This window comes from Leucopleurus acutus, assembly GCF_964270905.1.
Source record: "Leucopleurus acutus genome assembly, chromosome: 15".
NCBI lineage: Eukaryota > Metazoa > Chordata > Mammalia > Artiodactyla > Delphinidae > Leucopleurus > Leucopleurus acutus.
In genome coordinates, this window is record NC_139157.1 from 15914201 (window position 1) to 15931711 (window position 17511).

The window sequence follows — 17511 nt, forward strand, 5'->3', positions numbered from 1 at the left end:
AGGCGGACTCTCAACCACTGCGCCACCAGGGAAGCCCCAGAACTTATATTTTTATTAATTTTTATTTTGTACGACGTGTAATATGCTAATATGGTGGCACATGCTTAGGATTTATAGGTTGGAGATAGGTATAGTCAGACAGGTTTGGAGACCACTAATCTAGAAATAGATGGGTAGATTGGAGATAGGTATAGTCAAACAGCTTTGGAGACCACTAATCTAGAAATAGATGGGTAGGTTGGAGATAGGTATAGTCAAACAGGTTTGGAGACCACTAATCTAGAAATAGATGGGTAGGTTGGAGATAGGTATAGTCAAACAGGCTTGGAGACCACTAATCTAGAAATAGATGGGTAAATTACTAATATGGATCTAGCTCCAAAACTACCAAGGAGTCAGGAAAGTCTCGAGATAGTTAGGATTTTCATGTCATGAGTTTAAGAAATGTAAGCAGAGGCTGCATCCTGCTTGGTGTCCACAGAGTTTCCCTTTACTTTTCCTCCCAACCCCTTCCCTGTGTCCGAAGCAGATTCTCCTTTCTAGGCCCAAGTTCTCAGCCATAACTGCTGGTTTCCTGTGTCCTCTTCTTTCTGCCACCATTTCTTTTCTTTACCTCTTCTTCCTCCATAATCAAGGTATCTTCGAATTGCCTTCCACCCAGATGGACTCCTCTCCCAGCATTTTAATTGAACTTCTTTACAGTAGAACGTTTCCAAGACTCTCCTGGGCGTGTATCCTATGCTCAGCCATTTGTCTCAGAAATATCATCATGTACCACTGTCCCATGAACTGAGATAATAGTCTAGTCCATCTGTCCCTGGAGAATTACAGAATCCTTAAGACCTACTTTTAGCCTGATACCTTTAGTCCGCATCACTAGTGTCAGCAATTGTTATGTAGCTAACAACTATAAAGTAAAGTTGGCTTCATCTGGAGTTGGGGGGTGCAGGGAATGCCTTTCAAGAAAATACATGTAGCTCTGAGGGTTAAAAACTCTTAAGAGCTCCAAAATGAAGGGAATTTCATTATTTGTAGAAAAAAATTCTCACCAGCTAGTAGCTAAAGATTCTGTTTATTCTTTACAGCACCATGGATCTATGGTGGCCAGCAAACAGGGTTCAATAGTAGAAAGTTGATCTCAGTAAAAATTATTACTTAGGAAATGTGAATGCAAGAATAGCACATAGAAAGTGGTGTCTATACAGCTGATCACAGACACATGAAGGAAGGAGCCCAGCTGAGCTCAGCCTAAATCACCATGAGAAAAATAAATGGCCAGCTGATACAAAAAAAAAAAAAAAAAAAAGCAAGTGGTGTCTCTGCTAAAACACAGCCAGCCAAGTACTGTGCAAGGGGTGAACCGGTGTGAAGTGGGCTGCTGGGGAGCTGATGGACGAACAGATGAATGCAGAGTGGGTCACCTGAGGGAGGAAACCCAGGGCTGGATGGGGAAGACCAGAGCTGCTGCTCCTTTGTTCTCACCTCTAAAGTATCATTGCCTTAGAGAAGGGCCCTAAGACGAAGAGCCGGGGAGGGGGAAGGGTGAGCTGGGACAAAGTGAGAGAGAGGCATGGACATATATACACTACCAAATGTAAAACAGATAGCTAGTGGGAAGCAGCTGCATAGCACAGGGACATCAGCTCGGTGCTTTGTGACCACCTAGGGGGGTGGGATAGGGAGGGTGGGAGGGAGACGCAAGAGGGAAGAGATATGGGGATGTATATGTATAGCTGATTCACTTTGTTATACAGCAGCAACTAACACACCATTGTAAAGCAATTATACTCCAATAAAGGTGTTTAAAAATAATAATAATAAATAAGCTGGAAAAAAAAAAAGACGAAGAGCCCATGGTGATTCCTAAGAATTAAGTCAGGAAGGTCAAGAAGAAACCCCCTAACCTTCCCAGAATCTGTTGCTCGAGCACAGACTGTTAGGTGTTCCCTCATTATCTGCATCTCTTTATCCAAATGCATTTCACTATATGTATAGCCTCTGCTAATCTTGACACGGTAGAAGTCTTTTTTTCCTGCACTCCTGTGACTTGAGACTTGTTTATGAACAGGATGCTCGAATGTTTGCTCACGCTACCACTTCTTTTGTGATGACGGCTGTTGCATTGACATCACGTTGGCTTGCGACGGAGTGGAGCAGTGTCCTGATGGGTCTGATGAAGGTTTCTGTCAAAATCGTGAGTTGACTGCATCACATTTTGGGGTAGAAGGGATGTCTGTATTGTCACAATAAATGCAAACTCAGTAGTGCTCTTTTTCTGCCTTGTTTCAGGTATAACTTCATGTGAATGAGCTATGCCTTAAATTAAATGAGTATTTACTATGTCTTTAATGCGAGTTACAAATGTCAAATTTTGATATCACTTACGTTTTTAAGAGATTGTTTTCAATTTTCTGCAAGATTCTTCCCCATCCTAAAAATGCTGTTTAGCATATGCTTTTTTAAAAACTGAAATGAGGGACTCCCCTGGTGGTCCAGTGGTTAGGATGCCGAGCTTCCCATGCAGGGGGTGTGGGTTCAAACCCTGGTTAGGGAACTAAGATCCCACATGCTGCACAGCCAAAACAAAACAAAACAATACAAAACAAAACAAAAAACCTGAAATGAGCTAACGTTTTCTTTTGATAGATTTTTTAGAAAATTTATGACATAAGGGTGTGGTTAGTCCGAGCTGTAAATCAGTCTTATAATGCCACGTGTATAAACGCTCACCGCAATAAAGGAAGAAGAGCTGTGGAAAGTTTAATGAAGTACTGGTTTGAGCAAGGATGACAAATCTCAAAACCGTAGGTTTAAGTTGTGTCTTTGTCTCTTTCTTTATGTGAACTTTCAGAAAGCGAATTATTAGAAGAGAACTGATTACTCATTTGAAAACAAGAACAAATAGTTTTTTATGGGGCTCTGATATATCTTAGATGAATAAGTTATCATTCCCAAATGTCCATGACTTTAAATCTACTGCAAATTTAGTGGTTTTAGCTAAAGTTCAGAAAAGAAACCCAACAACTGATAGTAGCTCTTTCACCCTCAGTGAGCCTTGACCGCAAGATGGTGACCCACACGACTGTGGCACAGCCTAGACCCACCGGACCAAGCAAAGATGCAGGCAGGGGCTGTTTGCGGGAAAAGTCGCAGAAAGCCACTGCCCCAAAACAGCCACCTGCGTCATCAGCCATGGAAAAGAGGAATCATTCTGCCTTTTGGGGACCAGAGAGTCTCATTGATCCTGGGATGCCAGGTAAGGGCTTGAGGCGGATTTTCACAAAGAGTCTCATTTTCTATAATGACACTTGGCTCAAAATAAGGTTCTATTTGAAGAGTGTTAAGGAAATATCTTAAAAGAAAGGATGGAGTTAAAATGAAGAATTGGGCCAAAAAGAAAGAAAACTTGACATTTTCTCTGATTATTTATAGTAAGGAACACCTACCAAATACGTTCATACATACGTACATATATACATACTCCAGAGGTATCAATACATTTATTTGTAAATAAGTTAGAGTTTAAAAGTTTCAACACCTATGTTAAGGAAACTAATGCCCTAAGTGTTAAACTTTAGGTTATTTTGAGGCGAAGCAGCATAATCCCTACCTATTTATGTAAATCCTCTTCACACCAAACAAGTGAATGTGAAGAAAATATTGTATTATGTTGAAATGGTTGCATGTGCTAATATCTCAGTATTATGCCTCCGGTTTAACTAAATCTATCATCTATTGCTTTTCTAAAAATATGGCTAATAATATTTTAAAATTCATGCATACTCCTAAAGCATTACAGGATTCTATTGTTCAACAGTTTTTTACACATTTATATTTGCATGATTGTATGACATAGGAGACAGAATATAGGTTATCACATTTCTGTATGCTTTTGTGAATGTGTTTCAGTACTCAAACTCTGCATACATTTTACTGAAATAATCTGTCACTATTTCAATAACTACTTTATGAAGCTTTTCTGTTCATTATAGAAGATACAGAAGTTGCAAATAATAAAAAAGAAAATGACTTAAAATACCACCCCTTTATTGATAACAACTTTTAATATTTTGGTATATTTCCTTCCAATCTTTTATCTACTTTGTAGATTTTATTTTTTTTATTTTTTTTCACATTTTACAAAGAGCATCCTTTATTGTGCATAAAAGTCACTGAGGAAAAAAAAAAAAGTCACTGAGAAAAATAAGGATCAGAGTCACTGGGATTTTCAAAGAGATGAAATGCACATAAACATAAAAAGGAAGAAAAGCCATCAAATATGGTCTAATATTTCTGTTCTTTAGGAACTATTCTGTTTCTGTCCAAATCAGGAAAGCTACTCTAAAAACACTTAAGTAGGGCTTCCCTGGTGGCGCAGCGGTTGAGAGTCCGCCTGCCGATGCAGGGGACGCGGGTTCGTGCCCTGGTCCTGGAAGATCCCACATGCCGCGGAGCGGCTGGGCCCGTGAGCCATGGCCGCTGAGCCTGCACGTCCGGAGCCTGTGCTCCGCAACGGGAGAGGCCACAACAGTGAGAGGCCCGCGTACCGCAAAAAATAAATAAATAAATAAAATAAAAATAAAAACAAGTAGTAGACATTTTCGTTCCTATATATATTATGTTCTCAAGGCATTTTGTCTTGTTTGATTTAAATTACATATCATGATGTGGTCAAAAACAGACATATTTCTATTTTGAATTTTGAAAGTTAGAAAGGTCAAATAATTTTCAAAAAGAAACAGGTCAATACCAGAGTCAGGGCTCATAATTAACATTTTACTAATTCTCTGTCTCAAAATTTGACCATGAATGTTATCCATTATAAAATTTGAAAAAAATACAATTGCCTTAGGTTGTCCTATTTAAAAGTTAGATCACAAAAATGACTTGTAAAAATTGAGCATTGAGGATGAAATGTAAGATAATTTTATTTCTTCACATTTCTGCTCTTATAAGAGTCATCTAAAGTGAGTATTTCTACAAGTCTCCATTCTGACCAGGGCACGTATTCTGGATAATGTCTCTATACATATATCCACTGTATGGTTGTATAACTTACTATTGATTTAGCATTTATTTAAATGTAAGCAATAAAGTACTTTAAATTGTTATAGACAAAAGAAAATCAATATGTAATCACCAAAGAAGAATATCTGTTCTACTCCCTGAAACAATATATTATCTATAAAATGTATTTATGTTAGAAATCGAAAACTTGAGATGCTCTGTCTCTTCAAAGCTTCCTGTAAAACAAATGTATTAAATTCTTATATTTCCCAACACATGTGCATGCTCACATATAGATGCACATACAACATACAGATGCACATACAAACATTCAATAAGTAAAGGGAAAAATCACCTAAATAATCACATAAGAAAGATCTTTTTAAAGCCCTCAGAATGTGTACTATCACTATACAGGTTTGTGATTTGTTAAAAGTAGATCTAAATTCACCAAGTAAGCAAGATGACGTCATGATCAGTCTTCAGAATAGTTCTTAGAATTTAAAATTTCCTATAAATAAAATGACTTACAGATCTCTTTGTTACTCACATCACTCTGTTATTGGTCAAATCAGTCATACAGTCAACTGGGTCATTCCATCATTGGATGACTTGAATAATTTTTTTTTTTTTTTTTTATACAGCAGGTTCTTATTAGTCATCAATTTTATACACATCAGTGTATACACGTCAATCCCAATCGCCCAATTCAGCACACCACCACAACCACCACCCCGGACTTTGTAGATTTTAAAGTGCTTCAATACAAATATGTCTACAAAATATCCTACAAAAGGCTTTTCTTTCAGACAGTTTAGGTTAAGCGCCCTACGGATGCCTGCTTTTGTTTATTCCTTGCTCGTACTGCCACCTAATGGGAGAATTTTGCCACTCCTTCCAAACCTTGGGATTTGTTTGACTCCATTTTCTCCATATGGAATGTTTGTATGGAGAAGACAGTCACCTAAGAAACAGAGTAAGGGGAGACCAGGGCTTTTGGGCAGCAGGGATGAAGTTGACAGAGAGAACAGAGTTCTCGGAGGCCACAACGGGTGAACTCTTGCTCCGTCACCGTGGACGAGAGGCACACATGAACTTGAATGAATTAGCTGAAGGCAGAGTGAAGACCAAAGGCCAGTCTCCTTCGTTAGGTTCTAGTCATGGCTCTGCCTTTTGAACCCTGAGTAATTGCTTCATGTCTCTGGACCTCAGTTTCCTCATCAGTTAATAAGAGCTTCAACCAGATGACCCCTAAGGCCCTTCTAGCCTGGTGTCTGTTTGGGGGAATATGAAAAGCCTGACGCCCACGCAGGATTCCATCAGCCCTTGTCCGTGCTAGATATTGCTCTGTGATCCCAGCTTTATCTCCTGGGGGTTGAGGACTCAGCCTCAGAACCCTTTTGCAAATAATGCTCCAGGCTGCCACCACCGGTTAATGATAGTTGGCACCCAATCTGAAATATTTTTGCATCTCTATTTTTTTTTTTTGAATTTTTGGCCTTGCTGCATGGCGCAGCAGCATGTGGGATCTTAGTTCCCCGACCAGGGATCAAACCCGTGCCCCCTGCAGTGGAAGTGCAAAGTCCTAACCACCGGACCGCCAGGGAAGTCCCTGCATCTCTATTTTTGTTCTTTTTGATAATAAGCCTTTGACTTGGGCTATGAAGACGTAAAGAATGGAGTTTCACAGATGCAGAGAGATTAATATCCAGTTATTATTTATTGTATGTATTATTTTTCCTAATCACTAAAGTAATATGTATTTACTGTAGAAAATTTGGAAAATATAGAAAACGACAAAGAAGAAAATTTAAATCATCTAGCAAAATTCACCATTAACATTTTGTTGCATTTTCTTCCAGTTACTTTTACTTATATACATACACACATACATTTATTCACTTTTAACAAAATTAGGATATTATTTTTACAAAACTTTTATTTTTTTCACTTATGAGTATTTTCATACGTTGTTAAATGTCCATCAAAAACACAAATTTTGAAAGTCCAGGGTGGGAATTCCCTGGCGGTCCAGTGATTAGGACTCTGTGCTTCCACTGCAGGGGGCACAGGTTTGATCCCTGGTTGGGGAACTAAGATCCCGCATGCTGCGCGGCACAGCTAAAATATTACAAAAAAAAAAAAAAAAAAAAGTCCAGGGTAAAGAAAGTGGGAAAGAAAGAATAGAACCTTGAAAGTGTTAGAAAGGGCTCCCCCAACACATGGTTTCTGTTTGGACAACATCCCCCTTCTCCCTCCTCTTCTGTTATCCCTGAGACCACCAGACTGGAATCCCCAGCCTCCAATTTCATGTGATTTGAAATTATGTTATATTCAGCATAACATAGTAGACTTAAAAATGCATTATTGTTTGTGACCTATGCCTGAGTTTTACAAGGATTATCAGCTAGTACAGTAAATATGAACAAGTTAATTTTTCTGCTGCTTCCTTCCCCCGCAGACTTGTGAGGATAAATAACACTTAACTCACTGAAGAGATGCTGAAGAGATACTAAGATTAATACTAATAATGTGTACAGAAAGTAATGAGATGCAGTTTTTCATGTATCACATTGGCAAAGGTGAAAACATAATAATAATGCTTATAAGAGTACAGAGAGGGAGATACTGGTGGTCCAGTGGTTAAGAATCCATCTTGCAATGCAGGGGATGCCGGTTCGATCCCTGGTCAGAGAACTAAGGTCCCACATGCTGCGGGGCCGCTGAGCCCATGAGCCACAACTAGAGAGAAGCCCGTGCACTGCAATGAAGAACCCATGTGCTGCAATGAAGAGCCCATGCGCTGCAATAAAAGATCCCACGTGTGCAACTAAGACTGGATGCAGCCAATAAATATTTTTAAAAAAAAAGAGAGAGAGTATGGGACTTCCCTGGTGGCGCAGTGGTTAAGAATCTGCCTGCCAATGCAGGGGACACGGGTTCGAGCCCTGGTCCGGGAGGATCCCACACACTGTAGAGCAACTGGGCCCGTGCGCCGCAACTGCTGAGCCCGTGCGCCACAGCTGCTGAGGCCCGCACACCTAGAGCCCATGCTGTGCAACAAGAGAAGCCACCGCAATGAGAGGCCCACCCACTGCAGTGAAGAGTGGACCCCGCTCACTGCAACTAGAGAAGGCCCGCGTGCAGCAACGAAGACCCAACGCGTCCATAAATAAATAAATAAGACTTGACCTTTAAAAACAAATCTTTAAAAGAAAGAGTACAGAGAAGCAAGTCTCACATACTTTTGGTGGGATTCAAATTAGTACAGTCTTCCAGAGGGCAGTTTCTGAAGCTTTGTGTGTATGCCTTGACCCAGTTATCCTGCCCTTGGGAATTTATGCCTAGCATGTCACTAAGGATGAAGTTAAGGGTGTGTGCGAATATGCAGTTCCACCAGTGAACCCACACTCCGTCCTCTTAGAACCGTCGGAGCGGATCACAGCGTCGCAGCGGGGCTTGCGCTTCCTTGGGATGCAGTAGCACAGTGGCTGCGCTGTTGAAGATGGTTGCAGTTGCAGGGCCTGTTGCCTGCGTGGCCCAAGTCATCCATTCCCAAGGCTGTCTGTCCCCTTGTATATGACCCAGCCAAAGGAAAGAAATCTGGTTTCCAGCTCTGCAGAGTGCTAGAAAAGTGGCGGTGTATCCACCTTCACACTGAATCTGCTTTTTTGTTTGTTTGTTTTTGTTTTCGAAATGAGAATTCACGTTCAGCCCAGCAGGTTAGCCAGATTCTTTAAGGATCCGGATTAAGGCATGGACTTAGTAGAACGCACAACCTTCTGTGTGGAGGTGGGGGTTTCTGCCTGCACTTTCCCGGATCCCCATGCCAAATACGCCAAAGCCTCGCCGTTCGCCTTATCTCTGGAGGTAATGAGCAAGCAGCTTCTACCTTTGCCTTACTATGGAAAGTATTTTATTCAGAGAGGACATTCTCACAAAGGATACTTGAAGGGATTTTTTCACATGCCCCGTATTTCATATTTTCATTCCGTTGAACTATCTTTATTCTAACTGAGAAACCATTTTGAAACTATATAGCAACACCTCTGGGAAGGTGGTTTGAATGTGTTGAAGTCTATTAAGCTGAATAGTCTATTATGTTCCAACATGGTGGCAGGAATCAACTGGATTCTCAAATGAATGGAAATCCAGCTAAAGGAAATGTACTTATCACAAATGAAGATAATCAGATGGTTATTTCCACAAACTTATTTTGAAGGGAGTCATCCTCTTTTGTTGACCTGCCCACTTGTTTGGACAATGTCATCTAATGAGCTATAATCAGCAGATGCCTTTAAGTATACGCAAGTATTCTGGGGCACTGAGAGAAACGTTGGTCTTGGAAGAGGCACCTCCTACCTTCTATGAGGTATCAGTCTAAAAGCTTTGGTCACTGTAGTGGGGACTACATAATTTTATTATTTGAAATCTATAGATGGTTTATATAGTAAATTCTGTTTTGTGACATCTGACCCGCTTGGGTCAGTCCCAAGGAACCACTTGGTTTTAAACAAAATGACATGGTTTATTTTATCTAGAAGTTAGTTGAATACCTCCAGCATTCTGCTAGGATTAAAATGTTAACCTCCAGCCAAATACAAATATGTTCGTAAACATGATAGTTTTCTTAGCCTGCCTCCAAGAATGAACTTGGAGCTCCTTTAAACTAATTTTTGACAAGCTGTAGAGGCTTTTTCAAGGCTGCCTAGTACAAACAATATGAAAACGAGCAAAGAGAATGCCAATGAGTTTTATGACTGTAATGAGGCCTAAATAACATTTCCAGCATGAGCAGACCAACTGTCACTGGTTAGCTGTGCTCTCGTCCTAGGACAATGCAGAGCATTTCCTGAAGAGAGCTTCCTCTTACCTGTTTTGCAGACATGCAGTGTGTGGTCTACCAGTGAATAGTGAGAAAGGACAATTCTGTGGTCTGTGTTAGTTGGCAGGGGTCACAGGAAGCTATAGAACATTCTGGAAGGGAGGCCCATATAGTAGCCACTTTCCCTGCTGGTTTTCCAACTTCCCTTTGGAACATGCCTGCCTGTTCTATGGTGACTGAAAATGAAATTAAAATAGCTTCCATCCGGCTTCCAACTCTCTCTGTGAATGCATAGCTATGCGTGATAAACATAACACAATAGATCATTCAGAAGAGGGGAAAAATAATTTCCTAACCCTTCTAAAAGGATCATTACCAAAATGAATTATTTGCATAAGTAAATGATGGAATTTCCTTGTTTTGTTCTGACTGCTGTGTTGGTTAGAGCCTACGATAGGATGTTTGGAGGTGAGGCATTTTTCTGTGCCATTCCATATGCTGATGTCTAGGAAGAGTGAATCAGGCAGTCTGGAAAATTATGGTCAGTTCCTTCAAAAATATGGAAAACAGAAATTCACATTTCAAATACCAAGATGGCAGGGCAAGTCCCCTGGGAAATTCTAGAGTCCATGACAGTTGTGTCTTCTGAAGTCTCCTGTGTACACTGCCGTCTCCCTAATACCTGATCTCTCCCAGATCCTGTATCACTGGCTTTCTCTCCCCAGCGTATGAAGGCATTTAAGAAAATACTTTTCAAATGTGACAACTGAAGATTCAAAATGAATTGTATAGTTTTTTAAATGAACCCATCTCCAAGGCAAGGTCTCCTTTCCAAGAAAAATTAACCTATTTCTCTACTGCATCCCTAGTAGAGCCTTGTCCCAGACCTTCCTAAGGAAATGTAAATTTGTGATTTTGCCTAGATTTGAGTATTAATTTGCTAAGATATGAGTAAATAAATATGGTATCGACTATAAGTTCTCAGAGCTGTGACTTTGAGAGCAGTATGGTTCAGTGGAAAAGCTCCTGCTTTGGATCAGTCCTGGGTTCTAATTCCAGTACCACTGATTACTAGCAACCAGGTAATAAACATCACTGAACTTCATTTCCTTACCTGTAAGAGGATAATATCTTCTCACAGTGTCACTACAATGAGATATTATGTGTAAATATAATTTATGTCTCTCAGTAACTGCTAGCACTATGTGAATTTTTGCTAGAACATTCAAGTCCAGTGGCAAGAGAGCTACAAGCCTATAAGATCGTTAATTCAAATCAAAAATGGAAACAGTGTAGGGGTGGTCCCATTCCTGAGTTCCTCTCCAGAATTAAGATGAACAATCTCTCATCTTCGTTGGGAAGAGACAGAGGGGGGAAATTGTGAATGCAGTTATAGGCATACCTCGTTTTGTTGGACTTTGCAGATACAGCATTTTGTACAAATTGATGGTTCATGGCAACTTTGCGTTGAGTAAGTCTATTGGTACCATTTTTCCAACAGCATTTGCTTACTTCGTGTCTCTGTGTCACGTTCTGGTAACTCTTGCAATATTTCAAACTTCTTTTGTCATTATTATTATATTTATGGTGATCTGTGACCAGTGATCTTTTTTTTTTTTTTAGTCTATTGGGTTTTTTTAAAAAATATAAATTTATTTATTTTTGGCTGCAGTGGGTCTTTGCTGCCAGCATGGGCTTTCTTCTAGTTGCTGCGAGCGGGGGCTGCTCTTCATTGTGGTGGGCAGGCTTCTCATTGCAGTGGCTTCTCGTTGTGGAGCACGGGCTGTAGGCGCACGGGCTTCAGTAGTTGTGGCACATGGGCTCAGTAGTTGTGGCGCACGGGGTTAGTTGCTCTGCAGCATGTGGGATCTTCCCGGACCAGGGCTCGAACCCTTGTCTCCTGCATTGGCAGGCGGATTCTTCACCACTGCGCCACCAGGGAAGTCCGATCCTTTTTTTTAGTTGAAGTACAGTTGATTTACAATGTTGTGTTAACTTCTGTTGTATAGCAAAGTGACTCAGTTATGTATATATATACACATTCTTTTTTAATATTCTTTTCCATTATGGTTTATCATAGGATATTGAATATTGTTCTCTGTGCTATACAGTAGGACCTTGTTGTTTATCCATTCTATCAATATATATAAAAGCTTACATGTGCTCACCCCAACCTCCCACTCTATCCCTCCCCCAACCCCTCCCCCTCATCAACCACCAGTCTGTTCTCTATGTCCGTGATTCTGTTTCTTAGACAGGTTCATTTGTGTCATATTTTAGATTCCATATATAACTAATATCATGTGGTATTTGTCTTTCTCTTTCTGATTACTTCACTTAGTGTGATAATCTCTAGTTGCATCCATGTTGCTGCAAATGGCATTATTTTGTTCTTTTTTATGGCTGAGTAGTATTCCATTGTATATATGTACTACATCTTCTTTATCCATTCATCTGTCGATGGACATATAGGTTGCTTCCGTGTCTTGGCTACTGTGAATAGTGCTGCTTTGAACATAGGGGTGTGTGTATCTTTTTGAATTGTAGTTTTGTCTGGATATATGCCCAGGAGGGGGATTGCTGGATCATATGATAATTCTATTTTTTGTTTTCTGAGGATCCTCCATAGTGTTTTCCATAGTGGCTGCACCAACTTACATTCCCACCAACAGTGAAGGAGGGTTCCCTTTTCTCCACACTCTCTCCAGCATTTGTTATTTGTTGGCTATTCTGACTGGTGTGAGTTGGTACCTCATTGTAGTTTTGATTTGCATTTCTCTAATAATTAACGATGTTGAGCATCTTTTCATGTGCCTCTCAGCCATCTGTATGTATGGCCAGTGATCTTGATGTTACTATCGCAAAAAGATTTCGACTCACTGAAGGCTCAGGTGATGATTAGCATTTTTTAGCAATAAAGTATTTTTTATTAAGGTATGTACATTGATTTTTTTAGACATGTGCTTTCGTACACTTAATAGACTACAGTATAGTGTAAAAACAACTTTCATATGCACTAGGAAACCAAAAAATTCATGTGACTCAGTTTACTGCAGTAGTCTGGAACTGAACCTATAATATATTCGGGGTATGATTGTATTTTATGTTTTTCCACTGGATGAAAGACAAGCCAGTTAATCTTCTGAAAAGAATTGGAGACTGGTAAATTTTGGTGTTGTTATTTCTGGCTCATTACTTTTAAAAAATTAGACATGAGTTCTCAGCCATGGGATCTTTCCACTTTCACATTTATTACTGGTGACAGTACTCACTGAGTGCCCGTCATTGTGCATCCCTGTGGTCATTACAGCAACCTAATGATGTGTGCAGATCATTACCCACATTTTTAGATGCAGACAGTGAGGCACGGAGGCTTTACGACTTCAGACGCGGTCACACAGCTAGTAAATGGTGAAGCCAGGATTTAACCTACCAGCCCTATACCAGCCCCAGCGGGGGGCAGCTTGCGCAGCAAGCCTTGCTGTGTGCTCGAGGACCTTCTGTCTTAGCTACAGAGCCAGGACGCAGCGACAGCTCCACTGAGCCCTGCTTGTATGTACTGTTAGGGCATTAGAAACACAGAAGGAGGAGATCCACGAGCACTGGAGTAGTTGGATTGGCTACTTGTAGGGCTGTACTGTGACTTTCCGGGCCCTAGGCACTTCATGGGCCCCTTCCTCCATTAAAATAATAATAATCATAATAAATATATATGTATACACACACACACACACACATATATGTATATGTGTGTGTGTGTGTGTGTAAAATTACTGTGTTGGTATAGAGATGAATATGATATGGGCTGGATTCACTATTATATATTTATTATTATTATATTCCTGTTTTTTGTGATTTTCTTTTTTTTTTTTGGCCACACTGCCCTTGGCAGTGAAAGTGCAGAGTCCTAACCACTGGACTACCAGGGAACTTTCCTGGTTTCTGTGATTTTAAAAGAAATTAAAGGGAATTCCCTGGCGATCCAATGGTTAGGACTCAGTGCTTTCACTGCCGTAGCCTGGGGTCAATACCTGGTCAGGGAACTAAGATCCTGCAAGCCTCTCATCGTGGCCAAAAAAAAAAAAAAAAGGAAAAGAAATTAAAACCTTTTTGTGGGCCCCTAAAAGTAAAAGTGCCATGGGCTCTGAGCTCTGTGCCCATCGTGCCTAGGGGACAGGTCAGCCCTGGCTTTGTGATGGCTGTAGGCGTTCAGTCATGCTCCAAGGTATGGGTAGAAAGAATCTGAATAAATGGAAAGCCAAGATTTCAATTAATGGCGTGAGCAAATGGAATTGGGAATGAAAATTGCTTAAGCAGGGCACCCCAGCTGCCCACACTGGTGAGTGCTTGTCCGGGAGAGAAGGCAACATGGAGAGCCTTGAAGATTTGACCAAGGGATCTTGCACAGGCTGAGTCCAAAAGGATAATAACAGAATTTAGCGACTTCCGTACCCAAAGCTAGTTGAGAAGGAACAGTACCGTCCATGCTAAAGCTTTCATCCACCCGTGACAGAATGAGGAAAGTAAGCACAATGTAGTGAGTTTTTTATAAGGCTAAATTTATTCGGTTTAAAGAACTATCCTTTTTATGTATTAAATCCTTCATGATTTGGGCTTTTAGACATATCCTTACTTTACAATGAAGTGAAGGTGATAGCCTTAGTAAATGGTCATTTCTTTTAATATCTTTACTTGGCAAAATTAAAAATTGACAACCCTAAATTGGCCCCTAAAATTATTTTGAATTTTCATTGGTCCACAAAATCCGAAGGTGTTGAAATCACCTCGCCATGTGGACAAGAGCCTAACTTTACTATGGCCCCAGTGCTACACCAGCCCTATCATCTAGATTCAATAGTCCCTGTCCCCATCTTACTGGGACACAGGTATCCACAGCCTCAGGACAGTCACTTTCGTCCATGGACTGAGGAGCTCAGCCACAGTAATAGCAGCTCCCTGGCTGGCTCCTTCCCCTTTGGCTCCTCGATGGTCACTGTCTTCTTTTACAGTCTCACCCCGGATGTGCCTCTTCTTTTTCCTCCCCTCCCTGTTTGGGAGGCAGTGGGGTTTCCACCACTACAGTAAAGTAGACAAGGGTAGAAATCACTTTGAAAGATACATCTGGTTCTCTAGCCTGCAGGAAATTGCTTATGCCTTACTCATCCCTCTCCTCGTTGGGCTCGAGTTTACGAAGGAAGCCCAAATTATTGGCTGTATTTAGGCTGGCACGCGTGGTCTCTTAGAGGCACAGTAGAATGCAGTGAACCTGCTGTGGCCTTGGCCGCGAGAAGCGAACATGGGCTGATCTAACTGCACTGATGCTGAGGGAGTGGGATGAGTGGCCTCTGCAGACACACTCCAGTAGGAATGTCTGAAAGCAGAAAGGCCAGGGAGGAGGCTCTTGCAGTTCCCGAGGCATAGGTGATGGAGACCTAAGGCTGCGTGCGGCCGAGAGGCAGAGAAGAGGTCTGCCTGACGTGGTGACCGATGGGATGAAGGGCTGGGTGAAAAGGAGCATTAAGGATGCCGTAATGAAATAACTGTATCGACAGCCCCTTCTGATTAACAGCAGTAACATGTGACTACAATGGTCATTTTAAACCATTGCTTTTTCTGGCTCTACTAGGTATCTGGAATAACTCTGCAATTTTCCATTTTGCAGTTGATTTTGTGATCCTTAGTGAATTCATGTATACTTCTTATTACAAATTACCAAGGAATTTTAGGTGCTACTTTTGGTGTTTTTTTGTTTGTTTGTTTTTTGCGGTACGCGGGCCTCTCACTGTTGTGGCCTCTCCCGTTGTGGGGCACAGGCTCCGGACGCTCAGGCTCAGCGGCCATGGCTCACCGTCCCAGCCGCTCTGCGGCATGTGGGATCTTCCCGGACCGGGGCACGAACTCGCGTCCCCTGCATCGGCAGGTGGACTTGCAACCACTGTGCCACCAGGGAAGCCCTAGGTGCTACTTTTGAATAGTCTTATTTTAGTTGCAGGTGTTATGAACATTTCTGTTGATGCCATATGAGTAAAGAAGCTTTAATTTTTTTTGTTTGTTTCTTCATAAAATTCCTCATGTCAGCAGATCATTTCCAGTTCCTTTCCATTAAGCACTATATTTTGCAAAAATCTCACTTTAAATTACACTACAGCCCGAGGGTAACTCCTTCATTACCATACTGTCAATATAATAAGCCCACAAATGCTATGAATTCCTAGATGGCAAATAGTAGAATGACACAGCCATGGCTCATCAGAACCTGAGATAAAAATCCTGAGATTTGATCTTTCTGTATATTTGCTCTCAGTAGTATAACTGAATAAAACAGGTAAACAGTTAACAACCTGTCATTAAATCAGAAGTGCTGGTTTCCACCAACAAGCAGTTAGACACACCTGAGTTTAAATCTCAGCCCTATGACCCACTGACTACTTGAATGAACCCGGGTAAGCGCTGAACCTCTCTGAGTCTGACCAGAAAAAGATGCAGCTGTTAATGCCTGCCAAGCAGCATTGAGGTAAGAAAGTGAAGTAGCATGTCTGAGTGCCTTATGTATGCTCACTGTTCATTTTCTAAAGGAAGACGTGTCTGGACTGTTTCTGCATTCCATGGTATAAAGTCCAAGTACCGTTGACTTCTCTAGCTGCAGTCTTTCCCTCCTTCTCTGGGTCGGGGAGGAAGTGCTGGGACAGTGTGCTTTTTCCCCCATCTCTGTCCAGTGGTTTTTCACTAGCCTCACACTCTGCTTTATTAAGTTGGTCACATTACTTATCTCGAGTTTTAGTATCAAACATAGGCCTGTGTTTATTGGAGAAATAAAGCCCGTAAGTCCTTCTTTAAGTTCATCCTTAAAAAATAAATAAGGATCTGTTTTCATGTCTGTTCCCTGAAGTTTCTGATGTACCTTCAATATGTTTTATTTATTTTCCACAGATAGTGGTTCCTCAGGGAAGCACAGAAAAGAGGAAAATTATATTTTTGAGTCAAAGAGCAATCGACGAGGAGGGGAACACCCAGCCCCAGAAGCAGGTAAACATTTACCTTGGAAATTCATTGCAGAGCAGAAACATTTACGGAGCCACATATCCTGTAGCTGAGGTTATTAGATGAATCTGCAAGAGTCCATGATAAGAACAGGGATCTGTGGGTCAGAAGAACTAGTATATTCTCATCTCCTGTATCATACTTCATCTTGGGACTCTTGAACTAGTATCTTCACATCTTTGGACCTCAGCTTCCTGGATAATCACTACAGTCCCGTCCAGGTGTAACATTGTGTGGAACGAGTGATGCTCAGGACATAGTGGTTAAGAACCAGATGCCAAGGTTCAAATCCTTCGTCCATCACTAACTCGATGACCTTGGGCAGGTTATCTTCTCTCTCTGGATCTCAGTTTCCTCATTGGTCGATGAACATAGTAACTATACCTGCCTCACAGAGCTGTTAGGGAGAATAAATGGAACTGCCATTATAGAGCATGTAGCATATCGCTTGGCTCATGCAATAAGCCATATAAATGATGGCTATTGTGATTGTTATTTGTGATCAACAAGGGCAGAGGTCTTAGAGTACCCAGTTCTCTCTCCAAGTGCTCCAGTGACAAAGACGGAAGACAACAGGAATGGTGAAACGGTGTAGGTGGTACAGGGGATATTTAGTAAGTGGAAGAAGAATACTGTAA

The 17511-nt window shown here is 41.1% G+C and overlaps 1 protein-coding gene across 4 annotated transcripts in view; it reads left to right on the forward strand.

Annotated features, from left to right (window-relative positions):
- The window catches only part of LRP11 (LDL receptor related protein 11), a gene marked incomplete at its 3' end in the record, with an annotated part of 55148 nt that overhangs the window by 22732 nt on the left and 14905 nt on the right, over nt 1-17511 (forward strand). For 3 of the 4 annotated variants that reach the window (XM_082855584.1, XM_082855585.1, XM_082855583.1), the window contains exons 4-6: nt 2069-2194; nt 3050-3256; nt 16763-16858. In XM_082855584.1, the coding sequence (XP_082711710.1) occupies nt 2069-2194; nt 3050-3256; nt 16763-16858 (429 nt within the window). The remainder of the gene's footprint in view (nt 1-2068; nt 2195-3049; nt 3257-16762; nt 16859-17511) is intronic. The other variant, XM_082855586.1, reaches the window with a different exon arrangement.